General features: G+C 36.7%; 3 protein-coding genes across 9 annotated transcripts; 1 reads left to right on the top strand and 2 right to left on the bottom strand.

Moving 5' to 3' along the window:
- The first annotated feature begins 609 nt into the window (after nt 1-609).
- On the top strand, nt 610-11926 carry LOC114876693 (calcineurin-binding protein cabin-1-like). Of its 2 annotated transcripts, none has more exons than XM_029188457.2 (13): nt 610-695; nt 877-2414; nt 2491-2655; nt 2718-2906; nt 2967-3110; nt 3204-3384; nt 3450-4834; nt 4902-5277; nt 5661-7058; nt 8967-9130; nt 9232-9499; nt 9590-9736; nt 10107-11926. In XM_029188457.2, the coding sequence occupies exons 1-13, from the start codon at nt 612-614 to the stop codon at nt 11775-11777; spliced, it is 7710 nt and encodes a 2569-aa protein (XP_029044290.1). In that variant the 5' UTR covers nt 610-611; the 3' UTR covers nt 11778-11926. The 2 variants fall into 2 exon arrangements, with proteins under 2 accessions (XP_029044290.1, XP_029044291.1); XM_029188458.2 differs by having other exon boundaries at nt 3450-4822.
- LOC114876695 (uncharacterized protein C1683.06c-like) lies at nt 7392-11776 on the bottom strand. Of its 6 annotated transcripts, none has more exons than XM_029188462.2 (6): nt 11692-11776; nt 8712-8806; nt 8407-8647; nt 8173-8344; nt 7847-8097; nt 7392-7772 (listed from the first exon to the last, which is right to left on the bottom strand). In XM_029188462.2, the coding sequence occupies exons 2-6, from the start codon at nt 8774-8776 to the stop codon at nt 7461-7463; spliced, it is 1041 nt and encodes a 346-aa protein (XP_029044295.2). In that variant the 5' UTR covers nt 8777-8806; nt 11692-11776; the 3' UTR covers nt 7392-7460. The 6 variants fall into 6 exon arrangements, with proteins under 6 accessions (XP_029044295.2, XP_029044297.2, XP_029044293.2 ...); XM_029188464.2 differs by lacking the exon at nt 11692-11776 and adding an exon at nt 9162-9325 and having other exon boundaries at nt 8407-8602; XM_029188460.2 differs by lacking the exon at nt 11692-11776 and adding an exon at nt 9162-9325.
- Nucleotides 11927-12460: 534 nt separating the features above from the next.
- On the bottom strand, nt 12461-16352 carry LOC114876636. The gene is made up of 11 exons (XM_029188362.2): nt 16011-16352; nt 15587-15768; nt 15296-15505; nt 14989-15198; nt 14807-14919; nt 14516-14744; nt 13743-13907; nt 13458-13667; nt 13168-13380; nt 12975-13087; nt 12461-12883 (listed from the first exon to the last, which is right to left on the bottom strand). The coding sequence occupies exons 1-11, from the start codon at nt 16073-16075 to the stop codon at nt 12635-12637; spliced, it is 1959 nt and encodes a 652-aa protein (XP_029044195.1). The 5' UTR covers nt 16076-16352; the 3' UTR covers nt 12461-12634.
- Nucleotides 16353-16786: the final 434 nt, after the last annotated feature.

Raw genomic sequence — 16786 nt, forward strand, 5'->3', positions numbered from 1 at the left:
TAATCGCAATTCGAAAGAGAATACTTATGAAAAACGTGGGTAATTAAGCGTTTAAAATTGATAGATTTATGTATGTAACTTGTTACGAATATTAGTATGATTGTAAAATTCTAAGTAAATCAAATGGAACAATTATATTACTACTACAAAGTATAGATAAGTATTACAATATGTGCGAAGCGTGTAACTACATCGAATTATCATTAAGTCTGCAGATATCGCATATACAGTGTGTTGAAACGATGATTTTTATCAGTCAATTTTATTCGATCCAATAAGTACAATATACGCTTAAATAATATTGTAAGAGTGTGAATTGTATTATGAAAAGATTATCAACACCTGTTTGGATGTGTATGTAACAAAAGTTCAATGAAACATTAATCACCTATGGACATGACATCTCTTTATTTAAATGAATTTCATATTTTTATGTAATTATTAATAACGTATAAATATATTATTTTGGTAGAAACAATAATTTATTGTTAATACTATATATAAATCAACAAGCACGTTGGAGATCAGTTAATATGGCGGCGCTAAAAAAAACCGGTTGATTTGTTGATGTTTTATAGCTAAGTCCCGATTTGAAAGAAACAATTTTGAAAATGATTAAAATATCAGCGTTAAACGAAGAATCCAGCGAAGAAAGTGAAGAAGAGGATGTACCAACGATTACAAAAGAAGCTCAAGTATGCTTTGACAGCGTTAATTTTTTACTTCTTAAAACAACTTAACCTATAAACTTGTCATTTTTCGAAAACTAATTGATTTCTATAACGATCTATATCTTTCACGCTAGATAATTCAAATAATTATACGACCTAAAAATAATATGCTCGTTACTAATATGCCAATATTTATTTATTGCAGGAACAGATAGCTCTTACAGAATACAATAAAGCGTTAGAGCTGTTGAAAGAAAACAAGCAAGAAGATGCGTTGAATATTTTTAAGGATCTTTTAGAAACTGAATTATTGGACGAAGTTGAAAAACCAGAAATACCCGATGGCAGATCTAGGCCGATGTTATCGTTAAAATATTCCTGCTTCAAAAATATCGGCGCCATACAGGCTACATTAGAAAACTACGATGCAGCTATAGAAAATTATTGGGAGGCTGCTAACTTAGATGGTACTGACGTAACGTTATGGTATAGGATAGGCATGTTAGCGATGAAAATTTCCAATTTAGAACTAGCATGTTCATCGTTCAAACAAGGCTTGAAATGTAATTCTAATCATTGGCCCTGTTTGGATAACATGATAACTGCCTTATATGCAGTTCCTGACTACATGAATTGTCTTTTATATATTTCTATGGCTCTAGAGCGCGATCCCAACTATGTGAAAGGTTTGGCTTTTCGTGAAAAGATATTCAAAGACATTCCATGCCTCGAAGAGTGCTATAAATTGTACAACAGCGATTGGCAATTAGATCCGCCGCTGTACACCGAATACGACCGTGTAATTGGGGAAAAATTAATAAGGGAAGCGCAAGAAGTAGCGGGAAAGTGGGTGGAAGCGTGCAAAGCTGAATTCACAGCGAAACCATTACCAGAACTGACGTTAAGAAAGCCCATAAAAAATTACACCTGGGTGGATTTAGGAGAATGTTTACTGGACATGCATAAATACATAACCGAGAATGATTTAAGTTTTGTCAGTAGGATTAATTTGGCGGTTCAAACTTTTGAAGAATCACCAAAGAGTAACACAGAGGGTGATATCCAAGAGAATAATAATGTAAATACAGATACGGAAGTATCCCAAAGTGCTGTTGTAAAGAAAGAAAATGACATTGACAAATTAATAAGAATGGACATAGACGAAGTTAACTCTCCTTTTGAAATATCTGACGACAATCAAGTATACGGTGGTACTGACACTATGATGGATATAGATCCAGAAGATGATAAAAAATCGTGTTCCTCAGATGTACAGATAATAGAAGATGATGATCCCTTGAGGATTTCAGACACGGATGCTGCTGAAGACCAGAATCAGCTGAAGAATGATTTGGAGGAGCAAGGTAATTTTGATGAGGATGAAAATGGAGATAAAATGATGGACGACGCTTATAACAGTGAGAACAGGATACAGAATGACAATGCCAGTGATAAGGATAGTAATAAATCCAACGATAAAGAATATGAAAAAGATTCAAAGAAGACCGACAAGGATCAATGCAAAGCAGATGAAAAATCAAATGATAAAATTGAGGAAAAGGATAAAGTACAAAAAGTGAAGAAACGACGCAGAAGCGCCCTGTGCTTTCTACAGCAGTGGGCTTGGAGTTGCAATAGTATGAGACGTTCAGCTAGAGTGAGAAGTTCGAACAGAAGGGAAGCCGAGAGAGACGATGTCCAATTAGAGGAGACTCTTAGAAGAATATTTCCTAGTACATTATTGTATGCTTTTAAAATATCTGTATATTTATGTAAAAGTATTATGAGTCTTTAATATACTGTCATTTTTATATTCCAGACCAGACACAGTAAAATTGACCAAAGATGATCCTTCCAAAAATATGGATGATTCTATGGACACGATGGAGTTGTACCAACTATTTGCTAATCAAGAAAATAACAGTAACATTGCAGAAACGCTTAAAAGTTCGGACAGTTCGAAATCGCCAAGTCCTGATACAAGGTGATCATCTAAAGTACATGGAAGCTGAAGTTTATGTTAACAAATTTGCTTTTTCTTTGTAGTCGACAACAGCATTACTTTGGAACAGAATCAGAAGCAGCAGACGTAAACTTGTTTATTAATCAACACAGTGGTAAAAGTAATTTAATGATTATCATAGCAAGGTATACAGAATTTTTGTGTACTAAATGGAATCAAGAATGGCCAAAAGGAATGTCAGACGTATATTTGCAGGCGTATACATTTATGAGGTAGAAAATCTAACTAAACATTCTTTTTAGAAAATTTTAGAATCTATATTTCTTTTCTAGGGAGCACATTCCGCATCCGTCATCGTTCGAGGAGGATATAGATGACGATGTCTTGAAATTAGATACCGAAATGACTTTATTATTTGGTGAGCTTCACACAGACAGATGGTTAAATAATAAACCGGATATCTTACCTTCCTCGACGTATGTTCAACCATATATCTTTTTGGTATTTACTACTTTCTGTATAAAAATATTGAAAAGGCGAAGCTGAATAAATAAAATGTTTTGTTTTAGATTAGATAAGCTCGGTACAGGATTACCGTCAGAGGAATTAGGGCATATCATTTTTACTAGCGTTAGAAGGGATATTTTAAACGAAGAAAATATGTTTATTTTATTAAGAGTTTTGTGGCTGAAAGCCAATGTCTTTCTGTGTCAGGGGGATACAGACATTGTCATTGACTCTTTAGAATTGGTAAGGGACTTATCAAATATTAATTTAATAATTTAAATATTCATAAATTTATCAAAAATTTTCAGTTATCGAAACATATGAAGGAACTAGAAAAACAAAATCAAAATGTTTACCTAAAACTGCCCAATTGTAAATACAATTGTCAAATCAGTATTAAAATAGTGGAGAAGAAGCTTAAGTCTATTCAAAGGGGGCAGAAATTAGGAGAGATACAACATTTGTACGACGAGAAGAAGTACGCGGAGCTCGCCTATGTACTACAGGATACATTTAAATTTGCAAAGCAAGGAAACAAATTATTGACCGTGAACGACAATATCGTCGATAGGGTGCAACAGTTATCCATGCTATTGGATAGTTTATGGCAACTCCAGCAGTACGAAGAATGTTACGTATGGGCGGAAGCCTGTCTCAACGAGTCATGGCAAAATTACTTGAACACCGCCGACGAGGCTGAACAAAAGAAATGGACCAGTTCAGTTTTAATGGCGCTTGAAAAACTGGAGTCTTGCACAATCGAAGTCAGCACATTCGTCGTCAAGTATTTACCAGAGACGCGTCTTTCGAGATTGGTACAAAATTTGGTTCACATCGTTTGCCATCAGTTGGACGTTTCAGAAACTACCGTCGAAATGCCGCTGGAAACCGTTCTCCCTTGGATCCTGTTGCATTACGTTCTTCAGTACAAAGAAGACAAGGAAAGAGCAAAGGCTGAATCGTCGTACAAAAATAAGCATAGCTCTAATTACTCGGAATCGGACGAAGAGGACGAAGGTGTCCCAGCGTCCATTACAATTTTATTTATTGCCCATAATTTTATAGGTAGACATTCGTGGTGCTGTTACAACGAGGCTAAACTTCTGTTCTTCACCTTGAGCCTGGTTATCCCGAAACTGGAGGCACCTCAGTTCTCCAGCATCAAGGGTAAAGTTTCTAAATACCTGGAACAAATATTTTATTGCCTCTATGGTCACTGCAACAAAGTGAACAAAGGTCGACCGAAGCACATAGAAGATCACGGGGTGCCTCAGATGAAAATGACCTGGGAAGGGGCTCAATTATTGTTCGATTTCTATAAACCCAAACAGATACCCGAGTTTTCTTCGTCTAGATCTTTAACCATTAGCGCGGACACGGAGGAATTGTTTAAACGGATCATAAAATTGATCCCTCCGGAGAGCAATCCGAATCAGGTTATCGATGAGATGATGGCTTATATAATGGGCGAACGGAAAACAATGGTAACGGTTAAGAAACCTTTGCCTCATTCTATGTCTACCATCTATTACTTGTTAGGAGATTTTTATTTTAAAAATTGTAAATGGAGCGGCGCGATTCGCTATTATTTATTGGACTTGTGTTTCCATCCGTCGAGATTAAGCTCGTGGACCGGATTGGCGATGTCCTCGGGCACTGTAATTGAAACTTGGTTGAACAGGTATAAACCGATGTAAGTATTTATATATAAATCTCTCCATGATATATCGTTTAACGAATTAATGATATTCGTGTTCCAGCAACGAGGATAAACTTTTGGCGAAGGCGAAGATGACACAATCAAGTTATCAGCACGCCGTTGAACTGGACTCTTGCAATCATATCATTTGGACCGAGTATGGAACGTTCGCGTACGTCGTTCATTCGTTTTGCTCGCGATTATTGAAGCAGGAAACTGACACTTTGAGCATGGAACGATTCGAGGTACTGGAAACTAGGAAGGAAGAAATGTTGGAGATTGCTCATCAGTGTTTCCAATCCTGTGCGCATTTATTTATCGGCGACAAAGACGGGGTAATACCGCACGATGAGAGATGGCTTTATCAGTATATGCTTGGGAAAATTGCTGAAAAGAAGAATCAAGATCCTCCTATATTTTTAGAACATTATGCAAAGGTATACAATATACAAGTTTCTGTGTAATGTGCAGTGGTGGTTCGTAAAGGCGTTTGAAAAAACCGTCATTGCGCGAGCGACGGTGCTCCCGCGCAGCGTCGCGCGCAGCTTCCTATGCGCGCATGCGCGCACAGTCAAACACCATGCAGTAGGAACTATGAAACGCACAGTTCCATACAAAGATGTTTCTATCTTTTCCATAAACTGGGGGATTGCTACTGACTTGTATATTGTACAAGTATAAAGAAAGAATTAAAGAAAAAAGAATTCGTTATATAAAGAGGAAGTAAGGGGTGCTGCAGTTCCACAGTGCCTATACGCGAGCCGCCACTGGTAATGTGTATAAGATATAAAAATTCTAATTCAACTTTGTTTGATTACAGGCCAGCGAATTGTTGTATCATAACCATGCACAATATCCGCGTAGAATAAGTCACAAGGGTCCACAGCATCTTTCAGTCGAGGCACTGGAAGTGCATTATCGAATCCATGCAAGTGTACTAAAGTATCTTGAGCAGCACGAAGGTAAACCATTGAAGAAATCTTTGGGGCAGGTGCTTCAGTTGCATCTAGAGAAATCAGCCCAGGGTCCTTTCATGGAGCATAATTCAAAAGTAAATGAGAAAAGTAAAGAGGATAATCTCTTTGGCGGTAACAAAGGTTCAGGGAAAGAAATGGAAGTTTCAGGGGAAACGGAGAGGAACGTTGTCGCTATTAGTCAGCGTTCGAACAGCATCGAGGAAATCGAGATCGTGGATGGAACGACCAAAGGGTTCAGTCATCGCGTTGAACAAATGAAAACAGAAACTCGTAAAAGATCACCGACGGAGTTGCCGCAGGACGACGTGAAGAAAATAAAATTAGGTAATGTATCTCATCTGCAATTGATGCAAGACGTCGTCGCTCTGATCGACGACGTGATTACAAAAGTTTGCGACATGGTTTTGCAAAAAGAAAAATCCGACGACATCATGGTGTTGTCGAGCGACGAGAGCAACGAATCGAAGTCGCAGAAAAAGAAGGCGAAGAGAAACGTTGAGAAAACGAAATCCCGAGCGAAGTCCGACGAGAGCAAGAAGAGCTCGATGAAAATGAACAACGTATTCGAAACCGAGAAGTCTGAAAATGTTCAGGACTTAATGGATGCGTTGATGAAACAAGCGATGGAAATTAGTCAGGAAACGCGTCAGTCCACCCCCGAGGACGAGGATACCAGAAAGTTTGATGGAAAATGGCTGCAAAGCGAGGATTTACAATTAACTAGCAAAGATTCGAAAGAGAAACCGAGCGATAAGAAGAAACTGCTGAAAGAAGAGATGACGATAAGCAGGAGGGGTTCTCAGGAAAGTACAACGACTACCCAAACGACTACAACAACCGAGACGAATAATTCAAGTTCCAGTAGCAGCGACGAATCGAGCAGCAGCGACGACAGTTCTGACAGCGACAGTTCCAGCGATACTGATAGCGATTCTGTTGAAAGTGACAATGAAAAGAAGAAGAAAGAGACTAATTTTGCACAGAAGGAAGAGACTATGACCGAGGAAGAAGTTGCTACTTTAATAGCATACTGTTTAGCTGGCCTAGAACAATGCATTTTAAGATTTTCCGAGCATTACAAATCTTTTTATAGGTTATCGCACTTCTACTTCAATAATAAAACTGCCAAGGACATAACGAAATGCAGGAATCTGTTACTGGATACCTACAATTGTCAATTTTACCGGGGCGAAAATTTTCAAGGACTGTTTTCTGACAGGAAAAGCACCAACTTTTTTAGCGTAAGTATGTTGTAGAGGGTGCCCCAGAAAGAGCATTAGTCCTTTAAGGGGGTGGTAGCTGGGATGATTTTGAACAACTCTTTCCTTTGCTAAAATGTTGTTCGAAGCTTCGTTTTTGAATTATTAAAGAAAAACGCTGGCCAATCAGAGCGTGCGTAGCGCGCAGGCGCAGGAGTCGATGCTGCCGTCCCTAAGCCCGCGCGCTACGCGCGCTCTCATTGGCCAGGGGTTTTTCCTAAATAATTCAAAAACGAAGCTTCGAACAACATTTTCGCAAAGGAAAATGTTGTTCAGAATCACCCCAGCTACCGCCCCCTTAAAGGAATAACACTCTTTCTGGGACATCTATATTATATTTTTTAATGTACATATATACATTGATTTAGCCAATACTTAATTAGCTCAAGATAATTTCTTCAATAATAGTTCTTTGAAAGCTGTCACATCGAATGATAGTATAATTCTTGTGTTCTCTGGTCTGCCAGTCAAATTAGTAAAATCCGCAAGTACCGAACCTCTTGCGGTTCCATCTAGTACAGGATCCACATTCGTTACAATTGTTTTGGTGGCAATTTCTGGTCGCAGCAGAACTGCAGCAGCCATTGTATCCGAAGAAATCCATGATTCGACTTTTGCTAAACTTGATCGTTCTGCTTTATTCAAGAAATTCATAATCGTTGAATTAACTTTTCCTAACACATTGTTTCTCCAGTCCTGTTCAAACATCATTGACTCTTTTATACAAATTTTTTGTAAACGTTATATTAATCATTGTTTGAAATAATTACCAAAGATATACTGCTATGTACACCTGTATCCCATGGGAGCAGAACACTTGTCTTAGTGCGATTCAGAGTTATGTAATTGCTTTCTGGATCTTGATAGAAGTTGAACTCAATATTAGGTAGAACATTGCCAATGCCAGAAACACTACCACCTAATATGACATGATTCTTTAAATATTTTAAAAATTCAGGCTCCAGTGTCATCGCTGTAGCAATATTTGTTAAAGGAGCAATACTCAGTAAAGTTATTTCTCCTGAAAATTACATATAATAGTTCAGATTCATAACTGTTAAATAATAATTATTACTTAGTTTAAATGATTCTTAACCTGGATGTTGCTTTACTAAGTCTATCAGTGCTATAGCTGCATGTTTACTGTCATCTGGTTCAGCTGTTATTTCTTTACTTAAATTGAAATCTCCAAATCCATCAGAACCAAAATATTTACTAGGGCTGTATACGTGTATCAATGGTCTGTCTGCTCCTATATACACGGGTATCTACAAAATCATCCATTATATTATACATTATCAATGAAGAAACATAATTGTGTTATACTTACATCGGTTCTGTTAGCAATTGTCAAAGTTTTAAGTACATTATTAACAACATTATCCAGATACGTGTTTCCATATGAACAAGTGATTGCCAAAACCTTGAACCCATCGGATTCAGACTGAAGGGTCAAAAGTATAGCCATTGCATCATCTGCTCCAGCATCAGTATTTATTATAAGTTTCTCCACAGCGCTGGTAGACCTTGTGAAAGTTTTAATAGCAATCTCTTTTATGATGAAGTATATACTGCCCAAAAGAATTAATATCAAATTGTATTTAAAAAATGTGTTTGAAATTTTATAACTTTTACCTGATGGCGCATAGCACCAAAGAAATTGTCACAATCAGTGTACAAACTTTCATTGTCACTGCCATGAGAAATCATGTAAAGGTAGAGAACTTCACCTGCAGAAAATTCAAAGAACAGGAAATGACAGGAATGTATGAACTTTTATGAATTTATTTAATCTTTAGGAACTATAGAGTTTGTTATCTTATTTATCTAAACTTTATTTCAGTACAAATTGCCTATCTTAATTCGTTATTGTGTTCCTTATCTCCTCAGGGTGTTTGGCACATACCAAATAGAGAAGTCGACAGACCAGGAAGTTTTGCATTCCACATGTCGAGATGCGTGACATTATTAATGCAAGTACTTAAGGAAACAAACGACGGTCGAATGTTGATGCAATTAAGCGTACAACTTGGAAAAATACCAGAATCAGACAAGTATATAAATATATATATTATATTATATTACCAGTTTTATGTTAAAACAAGATGAATATCGAATGTATTCTTTTTCTAAAATTTAAACGTTGCTTTTCTAGGAAATATTTACGTGACTCGGAAAGGGAACAACTGTCCTGTCAAGCGCTAACTCTCTGTTTGCAATCTCTTAGAACAAAAGTTCAATTAATGGGAGCAAGTACTTCTGACGCTCCTTCTAATAAGAATACAGATGCCAGAACTCAAGTGCTTCTTGACACTTATTGGGTATATCAGAGAGCCTTGAAAAGTTATCACACTAAAGAGCAGACAATACAAACACTAGCTTCTTTATTGGTGGATACATATAAGACGTATATTGGTAATAAAGTAAGTACACGTTGATAACAAAGTAATAATAAGGTACTTCAACAGTTTGCCTATCAGTGATAACAAAATAATTCAATGATACTTCAACAGAACTTGGAAGGGAATGTTTTGGAGACTGCAACAAAATACTGTAATGATTATAACTGCAATAGAAAACTGTTGAACAAGTTCTTCTGTAATCTGGATAAACCTCTACCAGATACTCAGCCACAGCCTCAAGCAACATCCCCAGTTCCTGTAAGTTTTATACTGGGTCCAAAAAGTATTTCTACACCATTTAAATAGTAATGTTAATTACTTGTAACTTCTAAGTGCATTGATCAACATATTTAAATTTCCAAATTTCATATTTTAAATTTTCATTGCAAGCTCAGATAAAAAATTTAAAAAATTGCCTTTTGCTATTTGTTTCCTGATTTCAACAAATTGTAATTTTTTAAAACGACGAAAGCACATATCTTAGTAAAGTAATTTGTATAGCTTCTCAAGAAACCTCAAGTCATTTGGTCCAATTTTAAACGAGGTACTCTGTTTTAAATGGTGTATGAATAATTCTACCACGTTTAAGTTCATTGACACATCGCTAAAATAAACCCATAATTTTCAGGTAATCGCGTCTCAGCCGCAGGTGACTTCAACATCACCTCAGTCGTCCCAAAATCGCAAACCTTACAGAAGTGGCTTAACGACCACCGGTCGGCCACGAGGACGGCCTCCCAATGTCAACAAGTATCTACCAGCCATGCAGCACGGTGGTAACCCGATGAATCAGTTTAACCCAAAAGCTAACTTCCCCAATTACATTGGGGCGTCGGGGAACCGTTCACTAATGAATCCTTACTTCATGCATCCATTGGTGGACCCGAATATACTGTCCGCTTTATTATCCACCGGTTTAAGCAGCAGCATGATGGATCCTTTGTCAGCTATGAATTACCTGAACCAAATGGGAAATTATCAGGACATTTTCAGGCAGTACACGAACAATCTCTCTTCCCTCTCAAATTTAACCAGTGGATTGAGCAGCGCGATTGCCACCGCCCCTAACATCAGCAACGTATCTACAATGAGCACGTCAACTTCCAACATGAACGCTGCTCCCAACATGAGTTTGAACAACTTGAACAACTTGACGGTTCAACAGCTGTTAAGTTTAAGCAATTCTACAGCGACGACTGTGCGCTCCTCGCCCATGTATCAGCAAGCGGCCACCACGAAAACCACGACCACAGCGTCGATAACTAAAGACAGACCCAGCATATCGATAACTCCGGTGAACACGGCGCCCGCGAAGAGCAAACCGTCGAAGCAGAGCCCGCAGAGCGACCCTCTGCCGGTTCAGCTGCCGAAATCCTTGCAAATATCGCCGCCCTCGAAGCCGGTCCTGCAACCGCCGACCACTCAGGTGTCCCTTCTGAAACCGTCCATACTTCAGCACGTCAAGACCAGTCCGCCGAAACAGATGAGCGCGCCGCAAATCAGGGTATCGAAATCGCTGACGGAGCCCCAGCCCGCTCACAATCCATCCCTGTCTCATTCTCCTCTGAAGAGCACCACCGGGACGAATCCAACGACGGTGCCCCAAGTGGCTCATTCGACCATGGGCCCGTCGATGACCATGAAGCAGACGCTGCCTATGAACGTGCCCAGTTCGGGGACCTCGTTGCAGCATAAACTGCTGTCGAAGAAGAACTCGCAGAGGTCTTACGCTCAGGCAAGCGTGCAGAATCCGGTGAGGAAAACGAAACCGAAAACGATGCCCGCGTTGTCCGGCAACTACTCTAATATGTTAAACACGATTCCTGGTAATTCGTCTATGCCGCAGCCACCGTATATACCTCCGGAATTAAGCGGAATATCTGTGAGCGCTGTGAATCCTCAAACTGGTTTGAAAGGTCCCGCCGCAAAGTATTCGGGTTACAAGAAGCCATCGGTAAAAACGAAACCTGCTTTACCGACGGATACCGCTTCTTTACCGACGGCGTATTCTCAAGGGAATTCAGCCGAGGCTTTGTCCATGCTTTCTCAACTGAAGCAACATTCGCATTTAGAAATCATACCTCAGCAAAAGACGCATATGAAACCGAGTATGGAATATACGAAGAGCTTGTCTTCGGGTGTAACCGTGGTACCGCAAAAGGTGTCGGAGACACTAAGGTCGAATACGGATTGTATGACTATATACGATTTACCTAGAGTTAAGTCGAGCAGCGTTACCGGCAAGAAAGGAGAGAAAGGCGCCAACGATAGCGTTGAAATTATTACGTTGGACGATTGAGCAACTCGTCCGCGATTAGAATGATTTTCCCTTTCCTACCAGATATTATTAATGTATTATTCATTAGGAAATGCGAGCGACATTCGCAATTTTCAGTGGCCATGAAATGTCGTACATTATAATTAAGAATTCCTAATATCGTTGCAGTATACAGAGTTTTTTTATTTCCATCGAGAACGACTGAAATAGATCTAGCCTTCTCACTTTTGTGCCTAATGGAATCATACGTACAGTTTAGTTTTCATAAAAGAAACAGATGATAATACGATTATTCTAAACTGTACAGAAATAATGAAGACAAAATTCTTACACAAAGTTATACGTATGTAAGTGTGAACTTTTCACCAATGAAATATGCCTCAACATAGTGCGTTGAATATCAATACTTTTTAAGAGGCTCTGATAACAGTTCAGATAACGTACATATATAATAATGAATCTTATTTCACAGTAATTACAGAGAAATGTTTTTGCATATTAATAAAATGGATACATTATTTTTCTACTATGTACATTCTGCAACTGATACACTTTTCTTTATACATAGGCATGCGTAATTAGATATTAGCAAAGTCTGTACATTTTCTAATTAATAATTTATAAAAATGACCTTATGAAAGAAAAGTACGTATACATATAAATTTAATAATGTTTATTACAATTAAATAAGAACTTGAAAATAATCCTTTTACATCTTGTAAAATTTATTTTTTTGTTTTTTTTGGAAGGATTATTACAAACGTAACGCTTTTATATATGTGTAATTTATAAATTTTGTCATTCATTATTCTAACAATTGAATGTTAACAAAATATGTTTTATATATCTGTACATATGTTGAACATTTATACGTGTATCTATGTTAATTTATGTGGTAGTTTGACTGAACTTGCAGGTGAACCACGTACACCTAAGCCTGTTATAGAAAATAAGTAACCAGCATAAGGTTGCTCTTTCAGTTCATTCTCGTTTAATTCGACGGTTGCTGATGTTACATATAAAGTATCAAATTCAGGACCACCAAATGCGACGCTGGTTATGTTCTTGGCACCATTAATCTTGATGAAGCGCAACAATTCACTTGTTTTTGGATTTATTTGAATCACCTAAGTATTATATATATATATATTTAATTAAATAAATTAATGTTAATTATTTTTTATGATGCTTTTTCACAGTAACTAAAGGAATACTTACACCACCTCCACCGAACAGAGCTACCCAAAGATTTCCATCTGTATCAATAGTCATGCCATCTGGAATCCCAGGGAGGTTATTCTTTTGAAGGTCAAACACAACCCTTTTGTTAGCTATAAAAAGAGAGAATTGAATGTAAATACACTTAGAACAAAGCACACTGTACGATATAAGATCCATGCAAATTTCTTACATATAGCTCCTGTTTGGAAGTTATAATCGTATGCTACTACTTGACGGGTAGGTGAATCAATGTAATACATTGTATCATTATTAGAGGACCAAGCTAATCCGTTACTTATAGTTACAGGAGTCACTTCTTTCTTTAGCGCAAGATCATTATTCATAACATAAAGGGATCCTACATTTGCTGGAAAAACTCCATCCTTTGCAAAACCCATTGTTCCTAATGGAAAGAAAATTTACTATTCATTATAATCATATTAAGAATAATGTATGTTCTTGAAGAATAGCTCAACCGACCACCCCAGAATCTTCCAGCAGCATCTGTTTTTCCATCGTTCCATCTAGTTTCTGTGCGGCTGCTGTCTGCAGTACACAGTGTTTGAGTTGCACATTTTGTAAGATTTTTTTCTCCGTCCCAAGAAAGTAGAACAATGTCTGTACCAGTACTTGACAGAAATTTGTTAGTAGTACCAGCAACAGGTATGACAAAAGCAACAGGTCCATTCTCTATTAGTTAAAAAAAAATAAGGTGTCTATTAGAAGTACTGAAAACTATGAAACAATTAATTTTGTTGTATTCACCTAGAAAAGCAGATGTAATAGTCTGGGTTACGGGATCGAATCTGCAAATTTTCTGAGCAAATATATCAACGAAATAGAGCTTTTGTGAAACATGCTCCCAATGGGGCCCTTCACCAAGCTCATAGGGCCCTGCCAGTGGCTTAACAGTTACTTGTGACATCTTCCCTGTGTAATAATTGTACATATGTAATTACGTGTATTTATATGGTATACTGTTATATAAATGCCTGAATCGGTTACTTTGTGATTCTGTACAATACAAGTACTTACGTCACTATTTTTATACACTGACGATCGCTATAACTATGTAACAAATTATAATTGCTACTAAATTACACTACTTCGTAATCAAAATTAGTGTATAGAAAATTACTGAATGCGACTGTCGTACGAAAAAATTTCTTATATATAGTGTATGTATATATATATGATATCTTATAGACTGATAAGGCTATTACATCTTACACTTATGTATATATGCTTATACTTAATTAACACACCAATATAGTCTGACTAAGTACATAAAATATACTAAGGTTATCACAAAAGAAACAAAAAAATAAATAACATCAGAGAAATAATGTATCACTGCAGATACATCATTGATAAAAATGTTTGGATTGAAATATGATGTGATAATCTTGTTCTATTATATTTGAAATAAGCTATTTAATTATGTAATAATGTTGTAAAGAAAAAACAAATACTGATGCTGATATATTATCTTTATTGTTTCATCTTGTATGAAAACAAACGAATATGGGTGAATATTCAAAGTTTAAATGAATTTGCAGTAAAACCATGTACTCCTAAGCCATGTACAGCAAAAACATAACCAGCATATGGTTGTTTAATCTGTTCTTCTGGATTTAAGCCACGTTTGGACGTTGTCACATATAAAGTATCTAACAGTGGACCTCCAAACATTACACTAGTTACTTTTGAAACAGGAAGTTCCACAGAACGGATTACTTTGCCAGTGCGAGGATTTACATTGATTACCTGTTCATTTAATAAATAAATTAGCATTCCAGACACCTGATAAACTCCACAGTAATACTTACAGCACCCCCATTGTATGCAGCTATCCAAAGATTTCCATTTGTATCTATAGTCATACCATCGGGTAACCCAGAAATATTATTTTTTTGTAAATCAAATACAATTCTTTTATTAGCTGCAAATAAATGATCATGAATTAATGTGACCTTTACTTTGTTTATAATTTAGGTAAACAATTTCATACATATGGTTCCACTGATAGGCTCAAAGTCGAATGCTGCCACTTGACGAGTAGGTGTATCAATGTAATAAAGTGTATCATCCTGGAGATTCCAAGCTAATCCATTACTGTTGGTAACAGTTAATTCTTTCTTTGGTTTCAGCTCAGAGTCAATTCTGTAAAATGCTGCTTGATCAGGTATGACAACATCATTTACCTCTGGTCCAATAGTACCTGTAGAAAAAACATATATATAAGTAGTAAAAGATGTAGTATGTACGTATGTATATTAAATTAAAATTTTTTCATAGGAAACTAATCTTCAACCAACCACCCCAGAATCTTCCAGAAGAATCAACTTTGCCATCATTCCATCTGGTACCATTGCGATCAGTATCAACCAGAGCTAATGTTTCAAGAGGAGGTTTTATACAATTTCTCCGATCATCCCAATTAACTAGAACAAACTCTGTTGCTACGCCAGCTACAAGTTTATCAGATTCTCCTTCAACAGGAACAGCTACTCCAACCGGGCCTTTGTCTAATTATATAACAAGCAAAGATTAACTTGCAAACCAAGTTATTTTCCTTATCTTAGAATGTATGCAAACCGTTTAATTACCTATGTAAATGCAGGTAAGATGTTTGGAGATAGGACTGAACCTACATATTTTTTGGGCCTCTATATCAACAAAATATAGCTTCTGTGTATGGTGATCCCAATGAGGTCCTTCGCTATGTTCAAACGGTCCTACCACCGGTTCAATAACCAGCTCTTTCTTTTTAAGTTTATCAATAAGACTCCTGTAGGTAATAAATATAACTTCGTTAATTACACCTATTTAGCAATTTTGTAAAAGTTCAGTATGGAAACGATGCGTTTCGTAACATCAATTAATGCTTTCATTTACAAAAGTTTATTTTCATAATAATAATTAATAATCACAAAAAAATAATATTCAAATATTACAGGTAATACAAAATTCTGATATTGATCTACGAGTATCCCGTAAAGGACATGACCGTAACAGAATCCTTTCACTTACCCGCCATGGACAAAGGCTGCAAAGAACAACCCAAAAGATAATAAATTGCAAATTATATTTTGCATCGTATATAAAGCAACGCAACTGATCGTAAAATGCTCGAATAGAATTGAAAAGTACAAGAAACTTGCGACTTCTACTAGACAAGCCCGAAGGAAAAGTGACGAATGAGTTCCTCAGTTCCTGTTTAAATACTATTTCTACATACATATGTCGATATTGTCAACAGCAATTAAATGTATAAAGGAACATTTGTAAACATGTTCTGAGTGGCAAACGTTGTCATATTGGTACCTTATTAGTTCCGATAATAATCTAAGTACATACGTTCAAAATTGATAATTTTTGTTCCTTGATACGCGACACTTGTTCAATAAAAAAGAAAATTTTAAATTACAATTGAAAGTTTCAAAGTATCGTAGATAAAGTATTTATCGAACAAAAGATCTTTTCAGTAATTAAAAAGAGAGTTAATTCATTCTAAATGATAACATAGCTTTGATCTTTGTTAAGATCAATGCTATAAGTCCTTTTATTATTCATAGAGACCATTATATTGTCTTGAATAAATTTCGTATATAAAAATGCATTCAAATTTTAAACGACGCACAGGGCCGCCCCTTGGCTTAGGCAGACTAGGCGGCCGCCTAGGGCCCCCATAAGACGATTTTGCGACTAAGAATGCAAGAGTAATGTTTACTTGAATATTAATCGATGTAAATGCAAATCTAAATGAGTTATACAAGCTTTAATGTTAATTTTATAAATTTTATTTA

Source organism: Osmia bicornis, chromosome 16, assembly GCF_907164935.1.
Source record: "Osmia bicornis bicornis chromosome 16, iOsmBic2.1, whole genome shotgun sequence".
Lineage (NCBI taxonomy): Eukaryota > Metazoa > Arthropoda > Insecta > Hymenoptera > Megachilidae > Osmia > Osmia bicornis.